General features: G+C 45.2%; 1 protein-coding gene across 2 annotated transcripts in view; it reads right to left on the bottom strand.

Moving 5' to 3' along the window:
* The window catches only part of NAGK (N-acetylglucosamine kinase), a 173130-nt gene that overhangs the window by 116514 nt on the left and 39863 nt on the right, over positions 1-16753 (bottom strand). For both annotated transcript variants that reach the window (XM_069205395.1, XM_069205404.1), the window contains exons 4-5: positions 5449-5590; positions 538-648 (exon numbers count right to left, since the gene is read on the bottom strand). In XM_069205395.1, coding sequence (XP_069061496.1) covers positions 538-648; positions 5449-5590 — 253 coding nt within the window. The remainder of the gene's footprint in view (positions 1-537; positions 649-5448; positions 5591-16753) is intronic.

The following is a 16753-nucleotide window of genomic DNA, read 5'->3' as shown; positions in this document are numbered from 1 at the left end:
GCTCCTCATTTATTGCCTGTGTGTGTACAACAAATGCTTTACACTACCCTCTGATAAGCCTACTGCTCGACCACACTACCACAAAATAGAGCATTATAATTATCTCTTTTTGCCACTATCTTACCTCTAAGGGGAACCCTTGGACTCTGTGCACACTATTTCTTACTTTGAAATAGTATATACAGAACCAACTTCCTACATATGCCTTTACTTTCCAATCTAAGAAATACACGGATAGAGTTGGATAGGCGTTTGTAATGTTTTCAAAGAGTAGTAAGCATTAAAACAATATTGTAAAGTATTGCATTCATTTAATTTCTAGCTGAAATTATAGAGCACACAAACATGTTTAATTATGTGTTTATCAAAGTTTGTAAGAGAATCTTGCAACAGAAGTACTGTTAACCGAACAACTTAAAAACTACTTTTTTACACGTCATAAGCAGAGTCAACCCATCACAATTCATGCCCGTGGCCCAGAGAATCCTTCATCCCAATGAGCCATGAACTGAGTCAAAACAAGATTTGTGACCTCACCTGATCCTTCATCTCCCATCATGTGGCCCCATCCTCCGCAGCCAACTTCTGATCCATCTGGATTGACAAGTTTGCAGTTCGACCCGGTTCCTGAGATCAGAACCACACCACCTAAGGAAAACAAATTAAGTGAATATATGGTATGTCAAATTACCTTACCTGACTTCCTTAATTTCTTTGTCTGATCCAACTAAAACTTGCGGAAACCAATTATCAACCAAGATGTGCAGAACTCTTTCTGCATTGGAAGAGGAGCTTGGAACAACACATAGGAAGGATTATGACCGTAAAACGTAAATCTTAAAAAATTTGCAATTAAAATGTTTGTTCTCATCAAATACTGTGTAAGATTCTGAATGAACGTGGAGCTCACTTAACCATCTGAGATAAATAACTGCCACTGGAATCATCCTCTTCCGTGCCCAGACTGATATGATCAGTAGTAACGGGTTCAACAGTCTATGGAGCCAAAACTGAAAAGCCAGCTCAGACCAAACCAGATGAAACATATGATCTCACAGAAGTTCAAGAAAGCCTCTACACTGTTCCTTAAAAGCTAAGTAATGCAAAGAGAAACCATCTCTGGTTTTGACTGTGGCTTAACACTAATATAAGACATTTATGAGCTGTAGGCTCCCACCTGATTACCAGAGGTGTCAGACCCTGTTCTGGCAGCCAGAGGGGAGAGGAGGGCTACTCGGCCCCAACCTTAGTGGTTGAGGGTGTTTGCTTCTGTTGTCCTGAGGTCTGTACTACTATGGCTCAGCAAACTTGGCCAAGTACAACCCTTTCCACACTTGACTCTCAGGGCAGATAGGGGGAGGAGACGAAGGTTTATAAGGGAGGTAGTGTGGGAGGACAAGAGCTCAGAGCTCAACAGTCAAATAACATGTACAATAATTAATTTGTCCAGTGTAGTGTTCCTCTAATTAAAAAGGAAAGTATTTTATTACTACAGCAAACTGTAATACAACACAATTCAATGGAGCTCAGATGCGAGACTGCAACTGCAAGCAGGATGTCTAGTAAAACAGCCCACGCATTATGGGACCATCTCCTCGTTCTAGGAGTTTCTATAGTATCTACAGCTCTTCTGTATAGTCTTAGGCACAGACCAGGCATGTGTAATTCACTGCGTCTCCACTCACTTGGAGAAATGTGCAGTCCAATTCAAGTGTTTATATCAAAATGAAAGCAATAGTTTAGGTAACAGTCAATATTCTCGCTGTAGAATACTGTTGGTGCTTATGCTTTAGTCACTCGTGTGCACCTGCTCACTTTCTTACAGTCAGCCACTGTTCCTCTGGCAAGTGCTCCAAGCTGCATCTACACTGACTTGGGATTGTGGTGGTGGTTTCGTTTGGGACTGGAGCTGCAATTTGGGACTGGAGTTGCAATGAGGGAGCCTCCAAACCAGGTTCACATAGGTGTTGCGTTTCTTTGGGCAGTTGCGGTCTCCAAGCCATGTTCAGAAGGGTATTTGCTGCTTCGTGTAGGTGAAGTCTCCAGACGTGATTGGCTCCTGCTTCGGCAGCGCCTCGCTGGGATTCTCTGGTGGGGGTTCAGGCATCAGCAGCACCAAGTCCCTGGCTTTTGTCCACCACAAGGGTGCCAGACAGTATAGGATGACATCTTGGCACGGTTCACTGCAGCAGTCCCCTCACCTTCCCTCACCGCTGGGAGACAGGCTGTCTTGGAGACATCAGCCCTTGACACATACAGCAGACGTTCAAGTGATCTGTGGCAGACATTGCCTTCCTTGGACATGAACAACTTGGAACTTTAACAAAGTGGGGTGGTTTGGGTACCATTATACACATTTCCCAGGCAAGGAGTGGGGGTCAACGGTCTATGGTTTCAGAACCAGTTTGGGGTGGTTCTCTTTCAAATGTCATTTTCTGGCTGTTCCTCAGACACAGTGCTTGTGCAAGGTGATGGCTCACGCAGAAGTTAGCAATGAGGCTGGTCCGAGGCAGGAGTATTCAAAACAGAGAAATAATGGAATGTGAGATCTCTGCACCTGGCTTTCATTAGCCCCCCCCGGAAGCAGTGATAAGAAAAACAAACAGAAACATCCTCACTTTGAACAAAAGAAACTGTAGTCCTGGCATTCATCCCTACAATGTACCAAACAGCACAGCTCAGGAATAACAAATTAGGAGCCATTTGCTAACAAGATTCTTATTGCATTTCTAACGGCAGCCCTGCCTCCAGCTTCTTCATTTCAGTGTCTGGACCCTCAGTCTCCAGCCACAGAAATGCAGAAGTGCACTTTTCACTATCCGGGGCAAGCTGTCCTCATGCTCCATCTTGTATCAAGCTAAACCCCAGGCATGCACAATGGTTGCCACTGACCGCAGTACTCAGACTCACACAATACATAGACTCGTACTACCATATATGTGCTACACATTCACTGCCCATACCCACACTCAACAAACACAGAAAATGTCAGCAGGAGGTTCTGCATTTCACATAACAAGAGGAGCTATCAGACGCACTACTCCTTGACACTGACGAAAAAGTCTGGTCACATCAGAGAATTACAAAATATGGTACCCTGCAAGCAGTTTTATGTGATGCAACCAAGGCATGGCCAGGAGTCCAGTGCCTACTATGGGGGTTAAACTGGCTGCGCCCCTCAAAATCACAGAATAGGTTGTGGACTTTGCATTACCAGGGACAGGCCTATGCATCTGCATACACTCTAGATTAGCATGATACCATGGCCAAAACATAAATTAAAATACCAGTTTTACTAGCAGTCACTAACTTGGGGAGGGGTACATGTCTGTTTATTATATGGGACATTTCTGTTCCGACAGGAGCTACAGAACTGTCAGGATGCTTTATCCAATATCCATTACTATTCCGCTTAGCTCCGTAGCCTACACAAAGCCTCCTTCATGATCTGGCTATTACTCAGCTACTGTTTCTGCTCAAACCCAGGATCCAGAATTAACGAAGGCCTGTGGTACAGTTTAGGCTCCTGTTCTGAGTTTCCCTCGCTACATCCCCATTTGGCCTGCAGATGTATTCGGCTGCATGGATGCTCCAGAAAGCGGGCAGAACTCTTACAAGTGACTAGCAACTCTGGAAACTATGTAAATGTAAATTAGCACTTGTATAGCGCACTACTCACCCGTTAGGGTCTCAAGGCGCTGTACTCATACCGCCATGGAACCCCTCCTGGCTTTTCCCTGTGAGGCGCCCACTCCTGAGCACCCCCAGGGTGAAGCCAGGCATCCAAGCGCTGTTGGGGCCGTTGTGGAGATTAAGCAAGCTATTGCCCAGAGTTGCAGTGTGGGACCCATGAATTAGATTAGGCACCGAGGCGAGAATTATCTGGTCAAGGGGAATTGAGCCCAAGACCTGCCGAAGCGGGACTTGAACCCTGGTCTTGAGCCAGATCTCTGCTTCAGGGTCTGCCGCTCTAACCATTGAGCCACACTTCTCCACTAAGCATGGGGAATGGCATGGGGAATGGGGAACTATCACATGGGAAGCAGGTAGTAGAAAACTAGACAAAGAACGTTGGGTAGTATGTACTGAAGACTCTGAAGTATGAAACAGAAACATCAAACCAGAAGTTGTCTTTTTAAAGCTTTATGCTTCCATCACAAAGCTTTGTACAGTCTGCCTTCCATGACATACAAGTCCTCTCTCTATTATCTTATGGCCACACAAGTTCTTTTTCTTCTAGTTTTTCTCACTAGGCCTAAATTCAAGAATATGTACATGAAGGGATGCCTCTTTTTTTTGGGTACAGCCAAGGCGTGGAACGCCATCCCCTTAAAACTTTGCACTGGAAACCTCCTTATCACATTTTGGAAACTTCTCAAAACTCATCTATTTTCTTTCCTAACTGGTCTCACCTGCCTCCTTGATCTTATTTTGGTGGAGGTTTCTTCTCTTGTACTATCATCAGTACATCCACTTCCTGGGTAATTGCATGCTTCAAAAATACTTATTAATTGAAGTCATTAGTAAATTAACATCAACCTACAAGCCATTAAAATACAAGCACAAGAGAATCTGTGTCTTTACAACCCATAATGCTGAAACCTACAAGTCAGGTTCCACAGACTGCAATGTCCAACTCAGAGAGCTTATAAATAGACTAGTATGCCTGCCATCCCAGAACAGCTTAAGCTTAAAGAAGCTCCTCTGTTAGCTTGGAGTAATCTAATGGCACACTTAATATACGAAACTATGTAAGAAACAGCTTCAATTGTGTGTTGTCTGAACAAAAAGAATTACGATCATGTATCAGATTGTAAAGATTTAGCAAATGGAATAAAGGATCTACATGAATTTTATGATGACATAGAGACCCAATAATCTGAAAAGGTATCACGTCTCAAAATAAGTATTCGTATCTTAGAACGCACATAGTCCCAAACCTTGACAAAAGACTTGCGACTGACATTTATCTCAATGGATGAGCACTTTTGATGCAATTTCAAAATTCCTTACTCAATTTAAAACTTATACAAAGGACAAAGACCTAATCACGCTCATGGAACTGTCCAGATGCCTGTATATGAGACGCCCTTGGAACAGCTGCTTCCTAGGCTCTCCAAAAATATAGCTTACATTACTGTGAGAACACTTACATGGTAATTATAATATTCAACGTTCTATGTAATATTATCCAATGCACAGACGTAACTGTAACATGAAAAATGAAAAACTGAGGATTTAAAAACAAGACACGGGCCTGATTTAGGGTTTGGCGGACGGGTTACTCTGTCACAAATGTGACAGCTATCCCGTCCGCCGTATTACGGTTTCCATAGGATATAATGGAACCGTAATACAGCAGAAGGGTTATCTCTCACATTCGCCAAACTCTAAATCAGGCCCATTGTCTCCAACACGTGCACACGAGATCCAACAGTGAGCTCTTACCGTGGCCGGTTGCTGTGGCCATTGCACCAATGGCATCTGTGGTGATGTAGTAATTCTCACTGAGTTTAGGAAAACGTTCCCGTAGTTCCTCCACTAGTTTCAGGATGGCTTCTTTCTGTTCTCCTCCACTCAGAGACATCCCCTGCATCACAATGAACAAAGTCAAAACCACACTGCTTTCGGCCAATACTTTTATACTTAGGGCAATTCAGTTTAGAGTGGAGCACTAAAGAAATATGTACACAGTGGTTGTGTAAACTCTCCCCATAGATGCTATATCACCCTACGTTACCGCTGCTGTACATCTATATCCTGTCTCTACCATATGAGCCCTACTGACCACTATATACTGTGCTCCAATGCTTTGGAGCTTGGTTTGTACTGTAGAAATCACTTTTTATATCTTCATGCATGAATCCATTCCACTGGTGAATAGCAGAGTGGATCTGGCACATCTAACTGTGGTTATGGGGAACAAGGAGTCCAATGCAGTCAGAGGCATCCAAGTGACGGCAACAACCCGCACAAAGAAACCTTTTAATAAAGGCTCTTTTTTAGTTTGTTTAATCAAGCCTTAAAGTGTTGCAATGCTATTGCATGAGAAATTATTTTTGCTTAACAATACAAATGTGACATAAGTGATTCACTTAATGTAAGAAGTTTGCTCTAACAGGCATTTCAAAATAACCTCTCAATTGCAATAAAACACTGATTTTCTGTTGGTCGTGTGATTTTTTTTTTATAACCAAATTGTATTGTTTTATACAGTGAGTAAATCAGCAGAACAAATAAGGCAAAACATGTCATCTTTATATCCTGCATCACCGTTGCACCGTCCAGTCCACACTCATACAAAGTCCATTCCACACAAAATAATCCTCAACCACCCAGACCAAATCTTGGCAGGGTTTTTGGACCATTGCCGCACCCTCTACACTGGGCACACCATCTGGGTGCACCAGTCCACCACGTCTCCATGTCGAGAGTGAAGGTGGGCTGCTCGCCATCCGTCGTGTTGCGATGTCCGTCTTTGCCCGAAGGAGGGCCGTGCCCAGCAAAGCCCATGCTGCCCTGGAATTCCCCATCCCCTCCATGACGCCCAATAAGACCACCAAGGGGGAGGGTTCTATCTTTTTACCCAAAACTGTGAAGAGGTCCATTAAAATCTGCACCCAGTAGTGTACAATGACTGGACAGGTCCATTCCACGTGAAAGAAGTCAGCGGGTGAATGGGGACATCAGTTACATTGAGGCGACGTCCGGAGACCGGCACGGTGCAGCGTGTCCAGGGTAAGGTAGGCGCAGAACAGATAGTATATTTGCACTAGCCGCATCGAGATTGTGATTTCTCTTGGTGCCATTAATGCATCCCGCCACTCCTCATCTTCTAACAGATCAATCCATGCTTCCCATCGGGATCCCAGGGATTGGAGGGACCCTGAGGCATTCAATGTAAAGGAACGGTAATCCTGGGAAATGCCTCCCTTCCCCAATCTTCCTATGACCACCTTCACTTCCATCAGACTAAACTCAGGTATAGAAGCATCTTTGGGGATGTGTGTCTTCAGTGCATGCCATAATTGTAAAAACGTATGGAACTGTGTAGTAGACAGGAAGTATGTTTGCTGAAGTGCCTGGAAGGACATCAAAGGTGTGGTGACCATACATCACCAAGCAGCGTAGGACCTATAGTGACCGATCGGGAAAAGCCCTCCAAGGCTGCCACCTCGCGCAGCCATATCCCTTGCTACAGGGGGGTGTGTTGCGTAATTTCCCCCCACCAGTCCGTGCAGAGCTGCGTGCCACCCCGTAAACACCATCCTGGTTATCTCCGGTATGGTAGTGGAGATGGGTCTACCGTAGAGCAGATCCATAATGCGGGGGAATCCCATTAGTGTCAGTTCCAATCGAAAAGCTGGATCATCCCAACCGCCCGTGAGCCAGTCATTGATTATCAACACCTGAGATGATATATAGTAGTATAGGTTGGGCATACCCAACCCTCCCTCATAGGTACTACGTTGGCATACATCCCACCTGAGGTGCCGTCTTCCACTATGCCACAGAACTGCACCCGCGTCTGCGTTCATCTCTTTAAACCAATGGCCTTGAATACTAATGGGAAGATTTTGAAGCAGGTGAAGAAAGCAGGGTAGTACTAACATTTTATACAGCGCAATGCGTCCCATGACATTTAAAGGCAATGCCTTCCATTTCCCGAGATCGGCATTAACCTTCTAGGCGATGGGGTGATATTACAGCCCAAGTAATAGATGAGTCAGTCGCTACTCTAATTCCTAGGTAGGTGAAACTGAGGTGCCGAATGGGTATGTTTAACTGCCAGTCACTGATGTCTCGGATTCCGGACAGGGGCACAAGATGGGAATTTTGGGGGGTTCACAATGAGGCCCGAGGCTTACACAAATAGTTTCAGAAGTTGGAGACAACGGGGTCCGCTCTCTGCCAGGTTCAAGAGATATTAAAGCACATCATCTGCATACAAGGCATCGCGGTCCTTGTCGCCTGTCACCCATCTCCAGCCAGTGTAGAATGCGTCACAGCTTATCATACAGATGAGGGCTCTATGGTCAGAGCAAAAAGAAGCGGGGATAAAGGACAGCACTGCTGTGTCCCTCTACAAATAGCAAAGGCCTCTGATAGTGTTCCATTTACCAGGACCCGGGACGTTGGTCGCCTACACAAGAGTCGGACCATACAGCAAAAGTTACTGCCAAATCTGGCCTTTTCCAGGATCAGACTCAGACACCTCCAATCCACTGTATCAAATGTCTTCTCAAAATCTATCAATAATAAGGACAGAGGAGTGGGGAGGTTGTGTCAGTGGGCCAAGCGCCTCAGACAGTGTCTAGTACTATGGGCTGGCATAAAGTCACACTGATCAGAATGGACCAAGGATCCCACCCCTTGCCATAGTCGACTAGCCAAGATGGTAGCATAAGGTTTTATTTCTCAGTTAAACAAGGAGATTGGGCGATAATCTGCATATGAGGTGGACGATTGTCGCGTTTTTGGGAGGACCACTATAGTTGCTTGGTCTTGATCGTGAGGGAAGGCTCCTCTTTCGAATGCCTCTTCATAGAGACCGTGTAAATGGAACGTAAGGAAGACTCAGTAGGGTAGTGTGATGCTATTAATTGTGTTTGACCAATGACTTTGTGTTTCCCCACTGCGCACATTAGTTGCTCAATGTTCACCAGTAGCACATTATGGGGGTTATTCTAACTTTGGAGGAGTGTTAATCCGTCCCAAAAGTGACGGTAAAGTGACGGATATACCACCAGCTGTATTACGAGTTCCATAGGATATAATGGACTCGTAATACGGCTGGTGGTAAATCCGTCACTTTTCCGTCACTTTTGGGACGGATTAACACCTCCTCCAAAGTTAGAATAACCCCCTATATGTTTTGTTCAGTTTAGCTGCCTATTGGCTCTGACATGGCGTTAGCCATTACATTCTGTATTCAGGTTAGCTGCCTATTGGCTTTGATATGGCATTAGACATTACATTTAGTATTTAGGTTAGCTGCCTATTGGCTTTAACGTGGGGTTAGACATTGCAGTTGAGACATTGCAGATGAGCTGTGTTTTGCCAAGCTGTGTTTTTCCACATGGTAGACCAAGCTGTGTTTTTCACACCAGACCTTAGCTGACAAGAGCACGTAGATTTTGTGTTTACCTCTCAATCCAGTCTGAGAACGAGTGAGGCTCGGAGAATTGGCCACTCTCCAAGTTTCTTCGGTTCTCACACTGAGTTTGCCTTTAAGGATGACTCTAGACTACAGCAGAGTTAGATTGAATCTGCTTTGACTTCAGACAGGAACGGAGACGTCAGTTGCCTGTCTCCCGTTTGGGTAGAAAATCTCTTTCTCGCAGTTGAACCGGAGTCATCAAGTTAAAGTCCAAGAAAGATGAAGCAGTAATAGGCCCTACGGTGATGCAATTTTGACTTTTATGCTTTGCTTTGAAGTTATGCTATAATAGAATCACATGTATTTGCTGTGTACATTGCAACTGAGAAGTACTTTGATATATTTTGCTTTCATTGCTGCGACTACTTTTGAACGTGTGCTTCCAACCTACTAATTTCGTCTCTCAGGAACCTCTTGGTGAAGTAATAATAACAATAAATGCCTTCTTTAAACTCAGAAGTGCATTACAGAGAGGTTCTGTAAGCTCGGTTATGAGATAAGAGCAGAAAAGCAGAACAGGTAGCTGTCTGGGCATGGAGTTTTTCCGGTTTTCAAAGCTGCGATGGCCTCGCCGATCTCTTTTATATTAATTGATTGGTCTAGTACCCGTGTCCGAAAGGCAGGGCATAGTGATTTCGGGTAGAAGTGGCATTTTTTTCTCCAAGGCAGGCCTCTGAACCCTCTTGTACAGTGCAGCAAGTAGCATGCGAATATAGCCACTATACCATATGACGTATTGTGTACAGCTCCTGTGGAGTCATGTACCTCAGGTATAATTCAGTCCGCTAGGGGTCTACTGGCAAGCCAGTAGAGTAGTTTGCTGTCTTTATCCCCCCCACCCATATATCCGTGCTTGGGATGCACGCCAGATTTTTTTGTGCTGTTTTTAAAGATTGGGCCTTGATCTCCTCCCTTAGGAATTCGAGGGCAAGCTCCCTGCCATGGCACCCGTTCCGGGCGAGGCATGTTTCTAAGCAAAGTGCTCGAGCCTCCAAGTTGGCAATGTGTGCTTGTTTGGTCTTTTCTTGTTGTCTAAGGAGGGCCTGGGTATGGCCTTGCACCGTAGCCCTACATGCTGCCCACAGCATCACCCTGGACCCGACCGTGCCCTCATTAATTTCAAAGTAGGATTTAATCTCTTTATAGGTCCCGCCAACAAAGAGTTCATCTTGCAGGAGCCACACATTGAAGTGCCAGATGGGTCGCCGGACCGGGTCCGATGATTGTGTGATATTTACAAGTTACCACACACATTTATTGCTCTTCAAAATGTAATATGCTTAACTTGGGTATTGGGAACTTTGCATATTTCTTCCTTCTTATGATGGTCTTGTGTCCACTTGCACAGGGCTGCTGCTAGTGCTGTGCTGCAAGTTCTCCACCAAGGCCACTGCCACATGCCATCGTCCCATACTGTCCCACGCTTCTGTTCATGCCAACCACCAGCTGCCACTTAAGGCACATCTGTGGCTCCAAAATGTCAACGCTCACTTGTTAGGTTGTCTCTGCTGTGATGATTTTCATGAATGGGACACCTAGGGGGTTATTACAACTTTGGAGGAGGTGTTAATCCGTCCCAAAAGTGACGGTAAAGTGACGGATATACCACCAGCCGTATTACGAGTCCATTATATCCTATGGAACTCGTAATACGGCTGGTGGTATATCCGTCACATTTGGGACGGATTAACACCTCCTCCAAAGTTGTAATAACCCCCCTAGTGTCTTCTTATCAGGCCCGATATAATGCAGATCTGTGCATGCTGAGCCTGCTAAAAACATTGGATTTGGCAAGAATGCAGACATAAAGGCTGATACAATAGGCCAGTCTGGAAATTACAGCTGGCCCTACAGCCAGTAGAAGGTACTTAGGGGATGGATAAAGGAACACAGGACTTAACTTGCTATGATGGTGAAAGCAATTCCCAATGACAGATCCAGTCTGGCACTCGCGTCTGTTTCAAAGTAAGAACATCCCTTTGGATCAAAGAGAACAAGCTGGGTTTTGAAGCTTGTAAGCTACTAGAAGCTGCTAGAAGCTTACTACTGTCTTCATTGAGTGTGTGGGTAGGCTGTAGAAGCGCTGTCTTGTTACCATTTGATATATAGTTGTGTGTCATTAGCACATGATTGGATGCACACATAAAAGCCCTTGAAGATTTTAAACGAGGGACAAGATAGATCTTGAAGAGTGCAGATGATTGTGGGAATCAAAGTTAGACTTCTTTATCAATAGCATTTTAGTACTGAATGGAAAGTTTGAGTAACTGACAAAGGTTAAGAGAACTGATGAATAGAACTGCTTAAAAAGCTATGCTGGATCAACGTCGACAGGTGATTTAGAATTGTTTCTACTTTCCAGGAAGCGGACGGCTGAAGTGAAAAGGGTAATGAAGGTTCGGAAGACTGCAGAAGGATAGCTAGGAGAAGCTGCCCCATCTCTTGCCCTACTGTATTAATCGTTTTGAAAGAGAACGAGCTGCGATTCTGATAGAGCTTGGAAGTTTTTTGAATCTCCAAAAAGCTGCAAGTGGGAATGTAGTTTTAGCAAGAATCTATAAACACCTCTAAGATGATAAACAGCTGCTGCTGCTATACAATGAGCTTAGTAGCGTATCTTTGCTTTCTGAGTAACTTTATATTTGTAATGATAGAGAGCTAGATATCCCTATGAGCTGGTTACCAATGTTTTCTTCAGAGATTCCATTCTACAGATCTACTGACATATATACAAAAAAGGTGATGGACAGAAGGCTATCTAAAGATGATTGAATTGAAACGTATACATTATTGAAACCACTCGCTTTTCATCCACGAGATATATGGGGCCCATATCACATCGATCTTCTTCATGTAGCGGCTGATGCCCGGCCAGTCCAGTCGAAAGAGGACTCCGGCCAAGACTCCATGCCCCATACCATCCAGCCTACCTGGAATGGCAATCTGGCTCACTGACTTCATGATTTTGACGATGCCCTCACGTGTGTATGGACAAATATTCTGCATCTTCATTGTGTTTACGGATGCTGCGGCATATGTTCCTCTTATTTGCTTCCTATATGAAAAGTTGGTGCAGTAATGCAATGTGTGCCTCAACTGAAGATATCCCTTTTTTTTTTTACCATGGGTTGTCGATGTGATTGTTGTACATGTAGGTTTGCTCATAAATATTTAAAGATGTAGTCTGGAATTGAAAAGTTCATACCTTCGAGGTGGCTGACAGCCATAAAATACAATAATCCTGAACTGCTTTCTTGGCCCACGTTTTGCAAGGTCTAGACTTCACAATCAAGCACAGGAGTGTGGTATCCATTGGAAATGTTCAGAGTTTATCACATCTGATGACTGAGAATTCCTAAATATGGTGTTGCCTCCGTTCCCTCCTCAAAGGGACTATGGGCCAGATGTTCAAAATGCAATTTTGCATTTCTTAAATAGCAACTTCATAGAAATCACTATTTAAGAAATGCAAAATGCTATGTACAGAGATACCCAGTTCCTAATAGTGATTCCTACAAAGTAGGAATCACTATTAGGAAATCGCTATTAAGAAATCCCATTGCATTTCAGTCAATGGGCCGGTTTTGCATTTCCTAAATAGTGATTTCGTCTTTAAAAAATCGCTATTTAGGAAATGCAAAAGCAGGGATGGCAAAGGGCAAAAGGCCATGCCCTTGGTGCACCCCAAAAATAGGGGTGCACCTGTAGAGCGCACATATGCCTAAGGGGCATGTGTATGCTCTATTGCAATTTGAAAAAGCACCATGGGGTGCTTTTTTTTTTTTTTATTTCACCTGGTTACCACTTACTTCAAGTCGGTGATAATTGCATCTCCTAAATGCCCCAGTCGCATTTAGGAATTGCTTTGTACATCAGAATAAGAAATTGCAAATAGGAAATCCCTGTTTGCAATTTCCTATTCTGGGAATCGCAAATTGTGATTTCTACAGTGTAGAAATCGTAATTTGCGATTTCTTAAAGGCCTCTGCACATAAGAAAAGGTCGTTCTGCATTGAAATGTGTATCTACTGCCTATTTTGAGGCAAGACACCCAGAATACAGAGAACAAAGCAGTCTCTGATTGACAGAGATAAGCACAATCGAGTGGAGACAGTTGGAGTAGTCCACTCACTGCCTCCATCTCATCCTGGTAAGTGTACAGCCTTATGTGTCACTAACCAACATGTGGTTTGTCCCATAAAGATTGTCAACCACAGTAACCTCTTCTCTGGATCACAGCACTGAAACATGTGGCCATAGTTAAGAAAGCAGGCTCATGCCCACTTAACCAGCATGGAAAAGCATCTCTGAACATCTGCCCAAATAGTGCTCACCTGCCCAGCTCATTAAGGGCCAGAAGTAGCAAAGGGTTTTACCCATTTTGTGTCTATGGGAAAATGTGTTCGTACATATGGCTCTAAGTGTTGCAGCTGGAAAAGAGCCACCTGCTCTGCAGATCTGTGTCTGCATCCCTCGACTTGAACTCTTAAACCCTGGTCAACATCTGAAAGCTTCCAGAGTCCCCATTTCCTTGTGCAGACCCTGGCTGCCATACCCAGAGTGGGCATTCTGCTTCCTGATGTGACCATCAAGTGTCACCCAGTCCCACCTACAGAGCGAACGTGTGTATGAGACGAGTAACTGCGTAAGACTGAACAATGGTAATATATCGCATTTCCTGCAAAGAAAACTGGAGCTGCGCCTTGGTTACTTTATGACTCTCCGAAATCTAATTATGTGACTTTCAGAAATGCCCATATAGACTGTTGGTTTACAGTAGTCCCACTTGAGTGCGATTTAGATTTGTAATCATTTGGAAGAATTTACTAAGCACACTTAACCAGTGTAAAGTCTTGATCACTTCAAGACAACATGACACTGGATGGACAATAAAGTTATTATGAGATGTATATGTGTTAACGGAAATTGAACGCTACACACCATAATGAATCTTCTAAGAGTAATCCTTGATTATTCACCATATCTACCCCTTTTAAAGGGGTGTGGTCTGACTGACTAAGATGGCGGACACCCTTTAACAGTGCTCCGGGACCTCCTCTACCATCCTTAGGAGTCCTGCAAGACTACTTGCAATCTGCAGCCACTTCTGTTTTACTGCTGCACCCTTGATGCCCCCTGGGACCGAAAGCGACCCGTGGGGCTCGGACAGAGCCTTTACTCCTCAGACTCAGCCCGGGCCGCCAAATGCCTCTCCAACATGGCAGCCTTGCCTTAGGAACCAGCCCGACACTCTACGGTGCAAGCATTGAATTGCCCCTGCAACAACAGAGCCTGAGATACTCTCTTTTGGCTGGCTGTGAGACAATGCGGTCGGGCAGCAGGGTGGTTCGCCTGCACAGATCAGCCTGCCACCCGGGCCTGCACATGCCAACCTAGAGGCTCATGGCGTGGTCTTGACATGACTGCTGCAACCGGACCAATAATATGGCCTGCAAATAGAGCCTCGCCCTGGGTCCAGCCACCGGAGCACCCTACTAGCGGAACTCTGCCCGTGGCTGTAGGGAAGCACCAGGGGCCCACGCGGACCTCACCTAAGAGCCGGCCACGCACACAATGACCAAGTGACTCCCGTTCTAGCCTCACCATGACTGCCATGGTCCGTGACCTAAACCCAGCAATAGGCCTGGAGGTGAGGGCCCACACACCAACTTTACTGGAAGCTTAGTCAAGCGCAAAGGTGGAGAATGCCAACAGGTGCTCGCACATCAACAACAAGTATATCAGCTATAAGATCAGAAAGTAGTCATTTGAGTGAACAATATAGTGGTGGGTGCCAGGCTAGCCAGAAACACCTGCCACCACAGGTGTAGGAGGGCCACACAATGAGGAGTGGGTGGTTGCCTGTATAGCAAAAGAAGAGTGGCCGGGGCACACCCGTATTGTAGATCCCGATAATGTTCAGGAATAAAGTAGATATCCGGTCTGGGAAGATGATGTATAGGAATTTATTGTAGATGCAAGTAGGTAGTTCAAATCCCAATCAAAAAGATTGCGTTGTACAAAATGTCCATGTATCCAGAAAGCCAGATGGAAGCTTGGTGGAGTAGTGGTTGCCAGTGCTGTGGTTGGTAGTGCTGTGACAGAGCAATCTGGGAGGGGGATCAACTGGTCAGGCTCAGCTTTCTGTCCTTATATGGGGAAATCACTCTCCCCCCACCTCTGCACTCCAGGCTGTGACAAAGCGGGCTCAGCCTGCACAAGGGGTCCGCTAGCAAGACCGAATTTGGCCCCGCCTACCTGCAACAACAAGACTCCTCTACCTGGTCGATGCAGGCCCACTTCCCTAACATTCTGAACCCTCACTGAAGGAAGACCCTCCGCCTGCCAGTTCAGCCTTTTGACCTTCTGTCTGCTGCTGGGCTGACTGCTCATGCTGTCCCCACTGGAGGGTCAAGGCCAGCAGGTTGGCCGACGACCTGTGACATTCAGTTTTCCCTCTCATTTCCCTTGTGACCACCAACAGGAAAACTGACCACTCCCATGCAAGCACTTCTTATAGCCTTCTGCAGCACCATGAGGAAGAGTAAGACCAGCAGGGCTACCACCTAGATGGACACATTCACAGTCCTACAATTCAGGACCCCCCGAGCCCACTCAGGCTATCCTCCTCTCATCCCGTATCACCCCTGCTCCCCCCAGCCTTCATGCCTGATGGAGTCTGGAGACCTGGCAACAATCCTACAACCTATCTAGGCCTCCCAAGAAACTCTGGAGACGAAGATATGGGAGATCAGGATCGACGTCTCTCTCCTCCGCCAACATCTCTGCAACATCTCCACAAGAGTTTCCGAATCAGTGTTGTGGGTTCAGTTTACACTTCGCTTGGGCACACATATTTTAGCTTAGCTTAGGTCTGGGGACTGTGCCCTTTCACCTACATATGTGCTCTGATTTAATGTATTCATTTTTATTCATCTTAGTTAGCCTGCTTTTCAGGGGGATGTTTTTATTTTTCTAATCAGCTGCGAGTCTGCAAAAGAGTTGTTATTATTTATGTGTACAACATTTCACCACGTACCTCTGTCCAAGGCTGACAAGAACAGTACATGATAATCCACCTAGCATTGTCGTCACAAGAGTCAAGAGTACGAAAACAGTCCAACACTTAGGCACATACCAACGTCAGGCCTATTTCAAGTCAGGCAGGCCTATAAGAAATATGTTTCTTATAAAAAATATTATGTAGGCCAGGGGAAAACAGGGAGGTCACTCCGGCCAGGATACCATCCATGCTGCATGCCATTTTTACTGCTGATCTCAGCCCTGTCTCTACAACCAGCCAAGGAAACGGTGGCCAGGCCCTACCTTCCAGGTAACGGGGGTAGATGCTCCTTTCATGGACTAAGTACGGACACATTGAGGAATCATCGCTATGCTCTTGCTTATGAGTTCCGATGTTATTCCAATATGCTGGGGTTGTTTATTCTCTTCTCACTGGTCATAACAATCCTAAACCTGCTATGACTCATTGTCCTAATAATTGCAGCTCATATATTTTATCGTAGATTGCAGTCTTCTCAATAAATGTATTAAAAACTGTCCTGCATCTTTTCTTTGGCCTATGTGTGTATG

This window comes from Pleurodeles waltl, chromosome 1_2 (genome assembly GCF_031143425.1).
Source record: "Pleurodeles waltl isolate 20211129_DDA chromosome 1_2, aPleWal1.hap1.20221129, whole genome shotgun sequence".
Taxonomy (NCBI): Eukaryota; Metazoa; Chordata; class Amphibia; order Caudata; family Salamandridae; genus Pleurodeles; species Pleurodeles waltl.
Note: the sequence above shows the minus strand (reverse complement) of the source record. Positions and strands in the feature narration are given on the sequence as shown.